The sequence below is a fragment of the Papilio polytes genome, unplaced genomic scaffold (assembly GCF_000836215.1).
Source record: "Papilio polytes unplaced genomic scaffold, Ppol_1.0 DF823177.1, whole genome shotgun sequence".
Lineage (NCBI taxonomy): Eukaryota > Metazoa > Arthropoda > Insecta > Lepidoptera > Papilionidae > Papilio > Papilio polytes.
Window position 1 is genome coordinate 168,858 of NW_013526027.1, and position 15,638 is coordinate 184,495.

Sequence of the window (15,638 nt, forward strand, 5' to 3'; positions counted from 1 at the left end):
GACGAGGCCGAGATGGTTTAAGTTGGCCGACATCTGTTTAAGAAAGCAGTTAGATAACTAAGTTTTGTATGTTTTAGACTTATGGGGCATTATCGTCTCTTCGCGACAGTCCCTTGTAAAATTTAAAAAAAAAAAACGTTTCCGAGTACGGATTTTTAATCATATCAAGGATTTGGCTAAATAAAACAATTATTTTTTTAAAACAACTATATTACCTATCTAAAATGACTAAACATAGAATCATACGCGCAGACAAGTCGCAACACAATCAAGCTAAGTACACAAACAAATAACTTCGTGATAACCATAACAAGTAAATTTAAATTATACACAGGGAAGATCATGTCAAATTGAAGAAAATGTACAAAGTAGTATTAACAGATCAACAAAATGCATTTTAAAGAATAGTAACACTTGAATTAAACAATTCGATGATTTGCCTTTCTTCAAATAAAACATACTCAAGACCATAGACGGAAAGCGAAGTGTAGGTCAAAGAACGTCTTGGCTCAAAAACCTACGCCAGTGGTATGGAGAGCATCCGTTCACTTTCATAAGTCGCTCTAATGATCGCCGACCTTCAAAAAAAGATGGCACTTTTAGAAGACCATAGACAGTAAAAAATATATAGACAAGGCATACTAAACAAAAACGAACACCGTTACTTTCTTTGAAAGGTACTATATCAATTGTCAAGTCAACGGAGGATCCAGGGAGGGGGGTCATGACCCCCCCCTCTGAGCTGATTGGTCAAGAGCTTGACAAATTATGTAAATGTATTTTGTCAAGCTCTTGACTTGACCACGACTTTGTGACCTCCCCCTGGCGCCAAAGCTGGATCCGTCCTTGTTTCAAGTTTAGTGACACCTTTTGTCCTCGTATGGGCATGTCAAAAAACATTTTACAAAATTATATGATAAACACTATACCAAATAAATCAAACATTTAAATACAATTAATTATATTGACATGTTTTGAGGCTATCAATATTTTTTAAGTGTTAGTGAGTATGTGAAAAATTTCGGAAGTGAAGTGCTTATGCCTCATCTATATATTTTAATCTCTTTGCATAAGGCCAAACATTTCGAAATCAATTGAAATGAGAAATTATAACAACCTAAGTAATCAATTTTACTTTTTTAAGATTGTAATCACAGACATATTTAACGTTAATTTATAATGCTGAAACATTACAAAATGCATTAAACATATATGTAAATAAAATTTCTCTTTTCAATTCAATTCGTCATATCATTAAGAAAAAGCACTTTTATTGTTACATTAAAAAAATTCAATTTTTATAGTCAACATGTGCGCTGACAATAAAAACATTTAACAATATTTTAAAAATATTAAGAGTCTGTCCCACCAAATTGTAAATTGACTTATAATAAACCAACGTAAAAAATATGTGATGGAAATATCGTATTTTGTTACCATATCTGACAGTGACGTCATTTTTAAGCTATCTGAGCCTCTATCAGCCAGAGGTGGGACAAGCCCTAAGTAACGTAACAAATTTTCAATTGTAAATTGTGTAATTAACAAATGCCCTAGGTTTTTTTTATTATTCAATGCAAAAATGTAGATTAAAGTTAAATTTAAAGTAATACTTAAAAATGTTTGATTTTGTTACTGTTGCTAAAGTATGGCTTTATTTCATTGTTACCTAGTGATAAATTGAACTACAATTTTTATAATAAGTGTTAAAACCTGCCAATTTAATAACATAAGGTGGCACTTAACTAACATAGTACCTTTCAAAGAAGTTACCGGAGAAAAAATGTTCACTATGTCTAGTTTCTTAGGTGTCTTAGAACAATATGTCCTAAACTATGGAATCACTTTAAGTACCTAACGCCTAGTGAAGCTCCGGAGCCAGTTCCTTGTGAGGGGTTGTTCTGCATTCTTCGTCTCCCGTTCCTTCTCCTCCATCTGCTCCATCAGTTTCCTCTGGTTCTCCCTGAACGCCGCGATGGGGTCATCGAACTGGCTGTAGTATATCAACACTTCTCTTACGTCTGTCACATTTGACATTGCGATAGCTGGAAATCATAAAAAAGTTAAAATAAATAGCTATTCCTAGTAATTTTGGGCTGATTAAAAAACTTAGTTGATTTTGTGTTCTTCCAGATTATATTCTTTTTTTGTAAAATTAAGAAATCAAAGAAGACATTAAGAACCGTTAAGCCGCTGTGGAGAGACAGCTGTAGTAAGGACATGTTATGCGACGAGACAATGGGGACATAAACATAAATAATGTGGATGGCTACAAAGGAAGAGGAAGACGGAAGAAAGTATGGATGGATTGTGTGAATGAGGATATGCTTAAGAAAGGAGTGGATTCAGATATGACGGCTGATAGAGATGTATGGAAGAGCAGCACATACTGTGCCGACCCTCCGTAAGGGATACGGGCAAGTGGATGATGAAGCTGTGGAGAGAGCAAACATCTATCCATCCATCTTTGCATTTATGACAGTAGTAAGAAGTAAGATTTAAAGGAAAAAAGATAAAATTGGAAGATAAAGTGCAAAGTAAAGTCAATTTATAATTGCAGTAGATTTGTCTTAATTATTTTGTGAAACATTAAAAAAAAAATAATGACACTATTTTCAATTTTCTTCTATCCCTTTCATTCCACTCATAGTCAGGATAGGTTTTAAACTTATTGGAATAGACCCATTTTTTGTTACTTTTAAATAAATAAGAAAAAAGTAGTCATTTTAATTACAACTTAAATCTTAATTTCCTAATTTCTTTTATAACATAATACTTACTCTGTAACAAGTTGGCGAGGTCCAACAACGCGGTGTCGTCATCATTGCCTTTCCACTTCTTCAGTACGAGAGAATTCTGCGGGTGGAACTTGATAGCTTGTTTGTTCCAGTCAACTACAATCACCTACAAAACAGAGAAAAACACGAGTATATTATATTTAGAAGTTAACTACATTTTGTGCTGTACAGTTGGGGAAACTGGCGGTGGGACATTTTATTCAATTGTTTAAACATTTTGTAAAGAGACACGGAACCAATACAATTGATTATAAATATGTGTACAAAAAAAAGTCAATTACTGATATATGGCTAATTTTTTTTTAATTATTGTCCCTTCGTTTGCACTTATTGCTATTTTATTGGTTACTAGCTTTTGCCCACGACACCGTCCGCGTGGTATTCTAAAAAAGAAAAGTGAATAGCCTATGTGTTCTTCCAAACCATCCTCTACATCTATTCCAAATTTAATTAAAATCCGTTTAGCTGTTTAGGCTACAAACACTAACATCCATCCATCTATCTAAACTTTTCAAACATCTCCAAACCTGTAGAAAGAGGTAGAGTTTGTCTTGTTAAAATAAACAAGGCCATTTTTCTAAAAAGGAACACCGCAGGTTTTCTCTACTGTACTTAGGGGCGAAGGGTAATGATCTACAGAGGGGGTGATATTATCCATGAGGAGTCACTATTGTAGTGAAAATCCTTTTATAACATGTAGACCAATATTTTTTTTTAAATAATTCAGAATAAAAATTAATTCTAGACCTAGTAATATAAAATTTACATAGAAAAACTTAATACCTTTGATAAGTCCCGATTAAGTCCATCCAAATTCTTAACATGTACACCATCAATAAAATGTGTTGAATCTCTGAACAGCCTGTACGAGATGTACTTGTTCTCCGGATCCAACTTATCTAACACCGGCCAGATCATGAACACATTCTCCGATGTGAATATAACCACTTCATAGTTTGAACTGGATACTGTTTGGAGAAATTGCTCGACGCCGGGACGTTTTTTGAACCTACAAACAAGTTAATAGTATAATTAGAAATTAAAAAATCAATCAATATAATCGTAAAATGCATTTTTTGCACTATTGTACAACTGTGGTTTAACTTAGCCTACACATTTTTATTAAATCACTTTCTGTACACTAAAGAAGTATGTTGTATTCACTATGGTAAGGAATTATTTAGTTAAATTCTTGGCAAAAGGATAAATAATAAACACAATCTTTGGCATTAATGTCTTGATATTGCCAGTATTAATATTTAAACAAATTAAGCTATGCATCTTATATATACGAAAAAATAGATTCAAATAACACACACTATTCTTTCAAAAATAATTATAAAAATCACACACATTTATCATATTAATCATACTAATTTTATAAATGCAATAGTTTAGATGGATGGATGTTTGTTAGAGGATGTAGAGGATAGTTTGGAACACATAGGCTACTCGCTTTTATTTTTTCCAATTCCATGCGGACGAAGTCACAAGCTAAAGATAGTTAACGATAATTAAAAAAAAACATACAGACAAAATTAAATTTTTGGAGTTAAGTAAAAACTTACCTCCAGCCAGTTTGATATGACCAATCTGGATGCATGAGGACATCTGTGAACTCTAAGACTAGTGTATAAGTTGGCTGGTACGGAGGTGGAACGGGATCCGGTAACAGTTTCTCACGTGACGGCTCTTTTATCATCTGAAACAAACAAGACTTCTAAAAAACCCAGTAGAGTAGAACCTCGATAACTCACACCTCGGTTACTTAAAAATCTCTATAACTTCAAAAAATTATATGTCCCGTTCCCATCAGAGCCCAAAACCTCTACAACAAAGACCCTTGATAACTTAAAACCTCTATAACTTAAAGTATTTTGTGTTTCCCTTGAACTTTAACTTATCAAGGTTCTACTGTATTTAAATAAATACTGATTGATTTTTTTTTTGTGGTTTTATTACTTCTAGACCTTCTATTTTTATTAGCATTAAATGATTGAAAATAATTTGATATTTATCTATTCATGGCAATGATGTCTAATATTTCTAGTACAACTAGCTGTTGCCTGCGGTTAAGTCCTCGCGAAATTAGTATCCTGTTCTTTCAGAATGTATACTACATCAGGGTCAGATTTTTAAAATCTAAGTTTAGGTATTCTGGACATATATAATAACAAAAATTGATATATCTATTTGAATCCACATTTATATTAGTTAAAAAAGTGGCACATTAAAAAAACATTTGTATATCTTACTCTCTCATAAAATGTGAGCTCTTTCCATGTTCGTTTTATATATTGTAATACTATGGGCATTTGTGAAAACTCATCCTCAATGATCTTCCCTTCATCATCATGTCTCGGTGCTCCCATTTCGACAACCAGGCAAGTTCCCATTACTGTCATGGCTCCACCAAACACTGCAAAACTGTTTTAAAAAATCAATAATGATTCTATTGTTTAATTTTTGTCATAACATAAAGTTAAAATAGAGCTATTCAAACCTTCAATCATGTAAGTGTTTTTACCATTAATTTAACCAATGTTTGAAATATGTTCAAACCTACAAGGCACAATTTTTTTTTGAGGGGTGAAAAAATATGTATGAAAAAGTTAGTGATTAGTAAATAGGAAAAAATAAAAAAAAAGAAAATCCAATAATTACACAAACTAAAGTAACATTTTGATTCAATTTCGCAAAGTCATGACATCTATAAGTAATTGGTAGTTTTATAATGTTGCTACATATCCAAAGCATCTATTAACATCACAAGAGATGGTGTTATTAACATATTGTAGCTGTAGGAACGTTAGAAATCAATGTTTCACATATGGTACTGGGTGCCTTGTTAAACATTCTAGATAATTACCCAATCTTCATTCTCTTCCAACTCTTCTCATTTTCCTCGGTTTTCTCTTTATTCTCTTTTTCAAAGTTTTCCTGCTCCTTTTTGATTTCTTGAGCATCTTCAGGTTTTAGCACCGCCTTTGGAAATAATCTACCAATTATATCAACTTTTTCTGGCTCTGATTCATTTTTATTTGGTTGCCCTGAGGAAAATATACTCAATTGAAGGAAATTTCTTACGGAATAAACAACACAGATGATCTGTACATACATAAGGTACTATTTTGCAGATAGTTTAAATATAACCTAAATGTACAATATGTATCTAAAAGATGTAATAAGGTAAAATATGTAAATGAAAATGTAAATGTCCCAAATTTATCAAATTCCTAAAGAAATACCAAATTCTTTACTATGTGCAAACTCTATATCAATACAAAACATATTAAGTATGGTTATTTTTATATTAGAAAAAATCCGTTTAAGTATTTTTAGCATGGTTGATCTATTTTGGCAGCTTACAAATCGTATTTTTTAATAACAGACGTACAACACCGATAATTATTTATATAAATTTTATTCGATTGGACTTTATTCACAAAATTATTCGTTTTGCTAGTCGGAAAAATACTAACCTATATTCTTTTCAGAATAGTATCTCGTTGAATTTGCAGTGAGGAAGAAAACATTTTGCCTTGAATAAAACGTAGATTGTAGAGCTGTTGCTCTAGAACACGCCACTCGTGTTAGGGAAAGAACTTTCCTAAGAGACATTTTGATAAAATTACAAATCACATACTCTAATATGAAACAAAACAAATCTACGGTTCACTTTTCACTTCCTCAGCTGCTGTCAAAAAGTCAAAAGCAAAAGCTGCTGGACGGGCAAAGTCCCAGGGTTGCCATTTTTACTTGTAGATTGGAATGAACGATATTAATTGGTTAAACCGCATCCGCGGAATATCGAGAAAAGTAAAGAAGACCCCAAAAGACTCTAGTTACTAGTTAAGAATTTTGAAAGATCTTTGCAGAGAAGTCCTGTGTTTCGTCAATCCTTATGGGAAGGAAGGATTTTTCAGTTTTTCAGTTGTAAATGTCATTTTAATACACATGATCATTTGACTTTGATTGCAGTTATGTCATAATATGTCAACTGCTGCAAAAAACATCGTTCAGTAAATAAAGCGGGAAATAATTTAAATGGTTTAATGTCTAGTAATTTATAATATAAGATGGCCACAAGAAAAGCTTCTAATTTGGCTAAACAAAGTACTCTAATGAGTTTTGTAAAAAAGAGTCAAGTAACCGATGGAGAGAATAGGAGGTACTTAAGAATTTGATTATTTTCATATTCTTGTATAGTTTATTTGATTTTCTTAGCCCCACTGGACTTCAGTTTACTCACAAAAAAAAACACGTCTTCAATTAGTATTTATTTATAAAAGTTTTTTAACTTAAAAAAATCAACTTCAATAATCCTTTTCCTATTGCTTTGATGAACAGTTCTGAATATTTATAGGTATTATAATGTAAATATTTTACAATAAATGTAAACTAAGACAAAAACATTATTTTTAGTAGATACCTCTTGATATTTAGCCTAAAATAACCTATTGCAAACCATGTTACTTATAAACAATTATCACCACAGAATTTTCCAAATCACTTTGTCTTTTATGATAAATAGTATTTATTTTTTAATATTCCAGAGATTCTAATGAGCCGGCCTCAGATAAGAAATCTAAGTTTGTTTGGAAATCAAAAACAACAACAAATGCATCTTGTAAGTATCCTTGTAATGTTTTGAAAGAAGCAGAAACAAAAATTTTTCCTAATTCATAATACTAAAGAAAGAAGTTCAGTCATAGTTTTTGAGTTTTTTTTATTGAGTATTTTCATTTAAACTAGTGACTTAAATATGACATACTAGCTGTCCCTGTGGGTCTTCATCTGCACGAAATTAAAAAACTTTATTTTACTTTACCTTACTATGGCAATCTTGCTTCCTTGATGTTGGCAGCAGCTTACAGTCTCTTTCCCACATTATGGTTTTTATCCAATTTATCTACCCCCAAAGTTCAATGGCGTGAAAATATATAGCCTAAAGCGTGACTTAACTGTAGGGCTTTTCATTACGGAAAGAATTATTCTAAAAAATGCTGTAATTGCTGACATCTTAGGCAACAAAGAAGTGTGTGTTAACGCTATATTATAATTATAATATATAATATGACATATAATTTAAAAATTTTCCAACCAAATGCTAATTTGCCTTTGTTTAATTATTTTGTAACCAAAAATATTTAGTTGGTTTTACGAACAATTTTAATTCTCATTTTCAGGGACACCACCATTCAAAACTAATTCTGAAAACGATAAACAAAATGTAAGTGTGCATTTAATTATAAATATATCAATAAGTAATATAGCTTTTGAACAAGTATCTGAGATGTTTTACTTTAAGATATATTTATTTATATTCAGATAATTATTTGTTTAATTTCAGAGTTAATTAAAATATGTGTTGATATAGAAATAATATCCTATAGTTCTCATCATATCATCATCCTTTCCCTGTTCCTATTCTATTCCAGTAAGGGTCTACACTCCAGATTGTCGTCCTCAAGGTTGATCTAACTTCCATCTCAGTCACCACTCTCTTAATCATGTCACCTTTTATTTATTTATTTAAAAATCACTAAGCACATGTGCTGGTCTTCCGTGGTATTTGAAAATAGTAGACACAGCTTATATTACAATTTACACAAAGTTTTATACAATAAGGACATAATATTTAATAGATAATAAAGTAATCTATAGATTTACTTCCTATAACACCCTGCATAAATAGTTTATGACAAAAATATGCAAACTGTGGTAGCACACTTTTGGAATTTGTCGGCACATAAAAGTGCCGCAGCACAGTAGTTGAGAATCAGTGGACTAGGCATAGACAACATCCTTTTCACCGGCAACTTACTTGAAAGGTACTGACTTGTCAAGTTTAGAATGCCACTTCATGACCTAATATTGACATGCTACAAAACATTTTACAAAATTATAATAAGGTCCTCTTTTGTTGCGGAATACATTGATGTTTTTCTCAGTCTACCTCAACTCATGTACCACTCTTGTATTTTCTTGACATTTGTATGTAAAGTTTGTAATGTAATAAGTTCTTGTATAAATTTTCAGGATTCCTTGACCAATGGCAGGACATCACCAAGTTTGTTAAACAATATAAATAATTTTGAAAGTGTACTACTAAGTAATAAGCTAAATGAAATAGAGAAGGCAAATGAAAATCAAAGCAATGATATTTTTGATGCTATGGATGTGGTAAGTTTTTATAAGTATTATTGTAATAAATAAATAAATAAATAAGTAAAGGTGGGAATACATGGAAGTAAGATGGAACAGCTGTTTGCCTGCCAGTTAATAAGAAAGTGACAAGTTATCACCTCAACCCTTCTTGCTACTTTCATTCATGTCCTTTCATTTCATTTAATAACCTTAGCTGTCACAATCTTTTTATAGTAAGACCATACATACTAATTGTACGTTCTTATCAATAGATGGCGCTGTATTGTAAATGTAGAAATTACCTTGAAGTAACCTTCAAAGTAAAATAACGTGAAAAATAGCATTTATTTATAATTAAATAAACAAAATGATTATTTTCATTATTATTTTTGTTCTTTAAAAATAATGCCTCTATTTTGGGACATTTCAATTCTTCTACATTTGTCATTACCAATGTTTACGATAGATGTCGCTGTACGATTCTTGCTTTTTATAATACGCGATGTTGAAAATCTTTCTCCGGGAATGACCTCAGCGGGCCGGCGTTTGTAAATCATACTTACCTGGCGTAGGGGTTACCGTGATCACGAAGGCGGTTCCCCCAGGGCGAGGCCCCTCCATTGCACTGCGGTTGGGTTGACCCCTGCGATTATCCCTAATGCGGATAACTCGGACGCGTAATTTTTGGTAGTGGGGACTGCGTACGCGCCGTCCCCTCATAATAAAACTAACAGCTTATCGGAATAGGAATTCTAGAGAAATGTTGAGTTAGACTTGGAAATAAGTGAATAATACAAATTGAAATCTAGTTTCAAGTCTTACTTGGTTTGGTTACCTAGTTTCTATTTCTAGTTCTAAGCAGTCATTGCAATGGAATGGATAATTTTATCAAGGGAAAACCATTACTATGTTATGTTTAGATGCGTTATTTATTTTTTAAGGATATTTCATTCAACGAAAAAACACCACCGAAAAATAATAGGAAAACTAAAAGCACTACACCAAACTCTAATAAGAAAATCTCAAATGAAAGAGGATTGCAGACGCCGAAAAAGATAAGTCCAGTAAAAGATAAAGATCCGTTAAAAAATCTAAAACTAGACAATTCTGTGTCTCCTTTGCTCAAAAAAATATCATCACATCCTGCTTTAAGAAAAAACGGAAAGGTAAATATCACTTATATTTATTTTTATCTTAACTAGATCCTAGATATATTTAGATAGATAGGTTTAAAGTATCACCTATCGTAATAAAAAACATAAAAAAAATATCTAATCTTAATTCTCACTAATATTATAAATGTAAAAGTTAAGATGGATGGGCGTTAGAATCTCCAGAGCTGCTCATCTGATTTACGTGAAATTTGCCACAGATGTAGAATATAATATCGAATAAGGCTACTTACTAAATTCTTTTTCAACGTAGGGCCTGTCCCAACAAATTGTAAATTGTCTGACAATCCAACGTCTAAAATATGTGATGAAGATATCGGATTTTGTCACCTTAAATGACAGTGACGTCATTTTTTAGCTATCTGAGCCTCTATCAAGTACTGGTGGGACATGCCCTAGATGTTATTTTTTTCAATGTCCCAGGCAAAAGCTGTTAATGATGAACGTTAATTTATATTTCCAGGACGAGAACTGTGATATAAATGATTTAGATAATTGTAAATCAATGTATATAGAATTATTAGAAAAAATCAGCACCGCGTTCGATAGAATACCAAATTGTATAAAACAAAAATTCCCAGGATATGATTCCAAAGTGTACACAGAAATTAAACATTTAGGTGCTAAGTTGAAATATGTTATTAATAAAAAAACACGCATAAGAACATCAATGGATTTTCGTGAATCGACTATTAATAATAACACACATAATAATGAAATAAAACCACAAATAGATGACGAAGACAGTGATTTAGAAAACTTCGACTTAGAAACTAGTAATTTAATTAATAAAAGAAAAAATACACATAACTATACAAAACCTGAGACATCAACGCCTGATATTTTTAGCAACAATAAGCCAGAAAAGACTATTTATTCAGAAATTATCGCTAAAAAAGCTTTATCATTCGATGCGGCATCACCAATAAATCTAAATTCTAGCGTTCAATCAGAATTAGACAGCACAGATAATATATCAGATAGTATTAACAAAAGTAAAGGAAAATTCGTTTTTAAAAGACCATCCAGATTAAACGACGAACAAAAAATAAAAGATGTCCCCTCTAATACATTAGAAAGGTTAAAAAATGCAGCGGAAAATTTGAAACCCTTACCTGAAGTGAAACCGACGAAGTTTACTCCCATAGAGAATAGTTCAGTCAAATTTCAAGCAGCACATTTAAGTGTGAATTCTTTAATGGAATTTGATGAATCTCGAAATATATCACTTGAGGTGGAAAATGACGTAATTGATGACGTAGATTATGAAATACCCTTAGACATAGATGAGACAGATATACCAGAAAGTGCATCCGTTATTAATTTAAGTGATTCAATACCAAATAGTGGCAGTGTTAATATAAATAATAAAGAAATCCCAATAGACGAAGATGGATGGCCCGAGTATAGGGTAGAAGATTTCGAAGACGATATACTGCCAGTGGAAAAAGGCGTTATAAATTTGATGGACCAATCAGTTAAGGAGACAACGAAATACGAAGGGATGGGTGATTTTCACGCGGGTACGCAAAATGACGGAATAACAGGTACTTTAGACTGTAGAAATTTTTTTTTGTGATTTAGAACAGACGTCCTTTGACCAAACTATCGCACAACGGTTGTGCGATTGTCGATTGTCGCAACTGTTTAGTTGCACAACTAAAAATCGAGTAGTGTGCTATATAAGGTCATAGGAATCAAAGCAAGACTAAACAGTTGTGCGATAGTTTACTCAAAGGTGTACGCGCGCTCTTAGACAAACATTACGCTACAACTAGTAACGTTTTTTCACACATTACATTATCTAACTTTTTTTTTACAGTATTACTACAGTTTACGTCACGATTTTCGTAAAATCACTCAAATATGATAGTGGACATGTAATATTTTTACGTTAGTTTGTTTTGTTGATTCATGAGTTGGATGAGGAAAGCCAGTTGTATTATACAGGGGAATTCGACGGCTTGGACTACCCTCACACCGTCCCCATGATGGAGATGTTCAGGGAGAAGTTCGGTCTGAAGTCGTTCAGGCCCAACCAGCTGCAGGTCATCAACGCCACGCTGCTGGGACACGATTGCTTCGTACTAATGCCTACTGGCGGCGGTAACTTATACTTTTAAGTCACTTTACTTAATCTTAAGTCAATATTTGTAACTTTGAAAGATTTTTTCCTGAAAATAGTGTAATACCAAACACGTTAACGTTAATACATAATTTAATTGGCCAAGACAGTTGGATAGTAGCTCAGGTGTGGCATGGATTGTCGGGCACTGGCGCCAGTAAGTGTTTACATTATACCAGTTGTATTCCAGCACAAATTTGGCTTACTTTATTGGCATAATGTAGATCAGTCATTACTCTTAGTGACGTTGGAAGAAAGAATGTATTATTTCGACACACATACACATCGCACACATCATTACACATTTTTACACATCTTTACTAATTTTATAAAAAGGAGGGATTTGTCTTTTATATATATATGTTAATTCCAAAAGGATTGAGATTTTTAAAAAATTAAACGAAAAGCAACGTTATCACTGCGTAACATGGACTATGTTTTTTAATTCCACGCAATCGATCGTGAACAATGTTTTGTATGACCGCGTATGTGTGACATGTATGTGTATCAGGCAAGTCGCTGTGCTACCAACTGCCGGCGATATTAAGCCCCGGAGTGACAATCGTCGTGTCCCCGCTCAAGTCACTCATACTGGATCAAGTCAACAAGCTGCTCTCACTCGATGTGAGTACTGATGAATGACTGAATGATTGAACGAGTGAATGACTGAATGACTGATTGGTGAATGGTGCAGATACCAGCGGCTCACATGTCAGGGGACGTGTCGCTAGCGGCGTGTGATGACATCTACCACAAGCTGTCGCTGCGCGAGCCGCCGTTGAAGCTGCTGTATGTGACGCCGGAGAAGATAAGCAACTCACCTAAGTTCCAGGCCATGCTTGATACATTATACGCCAGGGGAAAGATCGCAAGGTACGTACTGCGGGTTAAAACTTTACTCACATTTGTAGACATGTGGTCATCCTTTACATTCACTGTGAAAAGAAAAGAGACAAATGTTTTCAGTTATTACTACAGTGGAGTTTAAGGGTGGTTCCCGTTGGGCCGATCGAATCCATTCAATCAATTTATGGGACAATCGGCCCAACGGCAACATTCTGTTTTACTGTTAGACTAAGAATGACGCTATACAAATTTTGAGATAATTTTTTTCACTTTCTTAAGAATTACTCGACTTCTGAAAATATCGACTTCTGAAAGTATCGACCACTTCCAGTTTAGTTTAAATCTTTACTGTTTAATAGTTAAATGTAAAATAATTTTTGATTCCTTTAACTATACTTAACTCATCAGCCTTGTTACAAAAAGAGCTTGTTCTTAAGATATGGGTTTCTTACCACGATTGGGTCGTTTTAGCTCATTAAGGCACAGTTGCATGCGCCATGTTCACATGACTGTAGTGGTAGTGTGGAAAAAAAAACTAAAACAACCCAATTGTGATAGGAAACCCAATCTTCCGAATAGTTTTAAGTTTTAAAGAGCTTGTAAGAAGTTTTTGGAGTTATACAGGTTCGTTATCGACGAGGCTCACTGCGTCTCCCAATGGGGTCACGACTTCCGACCTGACTACAAGCGGCTGTTCATGCTGCGGGAGAGGTACCCCACCACCAACTTGATGGCGCTCACCGCCACCGCCACTCCTCGCGTCAGGATGGACATCCTGCACCAGCTGAAGGTCACCGCCTGCAAATGGTTCCTCTGCAGCTTCAACAGACCGAACCTTGCATACAGGATCCTCGAGAAACGACCCAAACTCGTCAATCAAGATATTGCTAATATTATCAAGGAGAAATTCTTTAGGTATGTCTTATTTAAAAATATATCTTTTATAGAACGTGTTCTAATTATGCGACGAGCTGTGAGCGACTAAAAAAATAACGGGTGCGTACGTGACGCAAGCGAGCGAGACAGCACCCATGCGAAAGAGACAGCGTATCGTACACGCAAGTCTCAGATAAATTGTATGTTACTAAAATTGGCTTATTTATATTTCTGGTCAAATTATTTTACATTTCTAGAGCTGTTTCCCGTGAGTCCGTTAGCGCGAAATAAATAAATACTAAGTAACTTTTTTATCTAGATTATGTTCAATATCTGTGCTAATTCTAATTTAGATCTGTTAAGCTGTTATTTGCATATGCAGTATAAAATATCCATCCATTCCAACTTTTACATTCATAATAGTAATTTTTATGTTTTTTAAACCTGCACTTTACACATTTAATGAAAGTATGACTATAATAGTTAATTTATTGTATTACTCATTTACCTGGAGAACAATTTGCAGGGACTCAGGTATAGTGTACTGCTTGTCCCGCAAGGAGTGCGAGCTGGTGACGTCAGACCTCCGCAAGACTGGTATCCAGGCGGCCGCGTACCACGCCGGACTCGCGGACAAGAAGCGCGAGGCGGTGCAGGCCAGCTGGGTCGCTGATAAATATAAAGTTGTATGTATAGCTGTTGCCCGCGACTTCGCCCGCGTGGTGTTAGATAACTATGTGAATAACAAAAAACTACGTATCCCTCGGGAACCGGAAATTTTCGGGCATGAAACTTATCCCATGTGTACTCTAGATTTTGTTTTATATCTGTGCTAAATTTCAATAAGAAATGTTGAACCGTTGAAGAATTATCGAGTAAACATTAAAATACATAACTAATGCATCCCACGGGAACCGTTACTATATCCGGTATAAAAAGTAGTCTATGTCTTCTTCCAGACTATGCTCTTCATCTGTGCCGAATTTCATGAAGATCCGTTCAGTCGTTTAGGCTACAAACTCTAACAAACATCCATCTAAACTTTGGCATTTACAATATTAGTATGATATAGCAGTGGTAGAAGTCAACATCTGTTCAAATGTGCTACTTGAGTTGCAACACCTTACACACAAAACAAATTTGAAGCAATTCCGTGTAAATTATGATAAGTTTGTACCGACCTTCTTTTAGTCTTCTTTCCTTTTCCACTCTTGTACAGAGAGAATGGTATAGGAACATTAGTAAGGGAAAATTCCTTTTCTGTGCGACAACACGAGAAGGATTCTTTGTTAATTATAAAGGGAAGGACATCAGTCATTTCTTAATTTTGGGTAAATCTAGTGCTCATTTGAACACCTTTTGTTACCAAAAAACTATCCCTTTACTCTCTATCGTCTTTAAAAAATACATTAAATTGTGTAGATCTGTGCAACGATTGCTTTCGGTATGGGCGTGGATAAGGCGGATGTGCGTTTCGTGATCCATCACAGCCTGCCCAAGTCCGTGGAGGGGTACTACCAGGAGGCGGGGCGCGCCGGCCGCGACGGCGACCTCGCCACCTGCCTCATGTACTACTCTTATAGCGACGTTATGCGCTACAGGAGGCTGCTCGACTGTAAGTATACCTTTTTACATTTGGTGAAATGTTTACTCGATGTGGTGCATAGTTTA

The 15,638-nt window shown here is 34.1% G+C and overlaps 2 protein-coding genes across 2 annotated transcripts in view; one reads left to right on the top strand and one right to left on the bottom strand.

Annotated features, from left to right (window-relative positions):
- Positions 1–198: 198 nt before the first annotated feature.
- Positions 199–6,517, bottom strand: LOC106105133 (mitochondrial import inner membrane translocase subunit TIM50-C-like). Its single transcript, XM_013285364.1, has 8 exons — positions 6,281–6,517; positions 5,668–5,848; positions 5,054–5,225; positions 4,367–4,500; positions 3,582–3,807; positions 2,781–2,904; positions 1,855–2,045; positions 199–578 (listed from the first exon to the last, which is right to left on the bottom strand). The coding sequence occupies exons 1-7, from the start codon at positions 6,417–6,419 to the stop codon at positions 1,855–1,857; spliced, it is 1,167 nt and encodes a 388-aa protein (XP_013140818.1). The 5' UTR covers positions 6,420–6,517; the 3' UTR covers positions 199–578.
- A 266-nt stretch (positions 6,518–6,783) lies between these two features.
- Positions 6,784–15,638, top strand: part of LOC106105062 (Bloom syndrome protein homolog) — an 11,604-nt gene continuing 2,749 nt past the window's right edge. Inside the window, exons 1-12 of the mRNA XM_013285287.1 lie at positions 6,784–6,969; positions 7,355–7,428; positions 7,988–8,031; positions 8,841–8,984; positions 9,890–10,114; positions 10,584–11,667; positions 12,071–12,226; positions 12,757–12,869; positions 12,940–13,118; positions 13,716–14,006; positions 14,494–14,653; positions 15,390–15,582. Coding sequence (XP_013140741.1) covers positions 6,878–6,969; positions 7,355–7,428; positions 7,988–8,031; positions 8,841–8,984; positions 9,890–10,114; positions 10,584–11,667; positions 12,071–12,226; positions 12,757–12,869; positions 12,940–13,118; positions 13,716–14,006; positions 14,494–14,653; positions 15,390–15,582 — 2,755 coding nt within the window. The 5' untranslated portion in view covers positions 6,784–6,877. The remainder of the gene's footprint in view (positions 6,970–7,354; positions 7,429–7,987; positions 8,032–8,840; positions 8,985–9,889; positions 10,115–10,583; positions 11,668–12,070; positions 12,227–12,756; positions 12,870–12,939; positions 13,119–13,715; positions 14,007–14,493; positions 14,654–15,389; positions 15,583–15,638) is intronic.

Excerpts from the sequence above, each read along its gene's own strand:
- LOC106105133 (XM_013285364.1), bottom strand. The coding sequence starts at position 6,419 with ATGTCTCTTAGGAAAGTTCTTTCCCTAACACGAGTGGCGTGTTCTAGA. Across the intron at positions 3,808-4,366 it reads TCATATCAAACTGGCTGGAG|GTTCAAAAAACGTCCCGGCG; the intron begins GTAAGTTTTTAC and ends ACTTGTTTGTAG. Across the intron at positions 2,046-2,780 it reads CCTCGCCAACTTGTTACAGA|CTATCGCAATGTCAAATGTG; the intron begins GTAAGTATTATG and ends TATGATTTCCAG.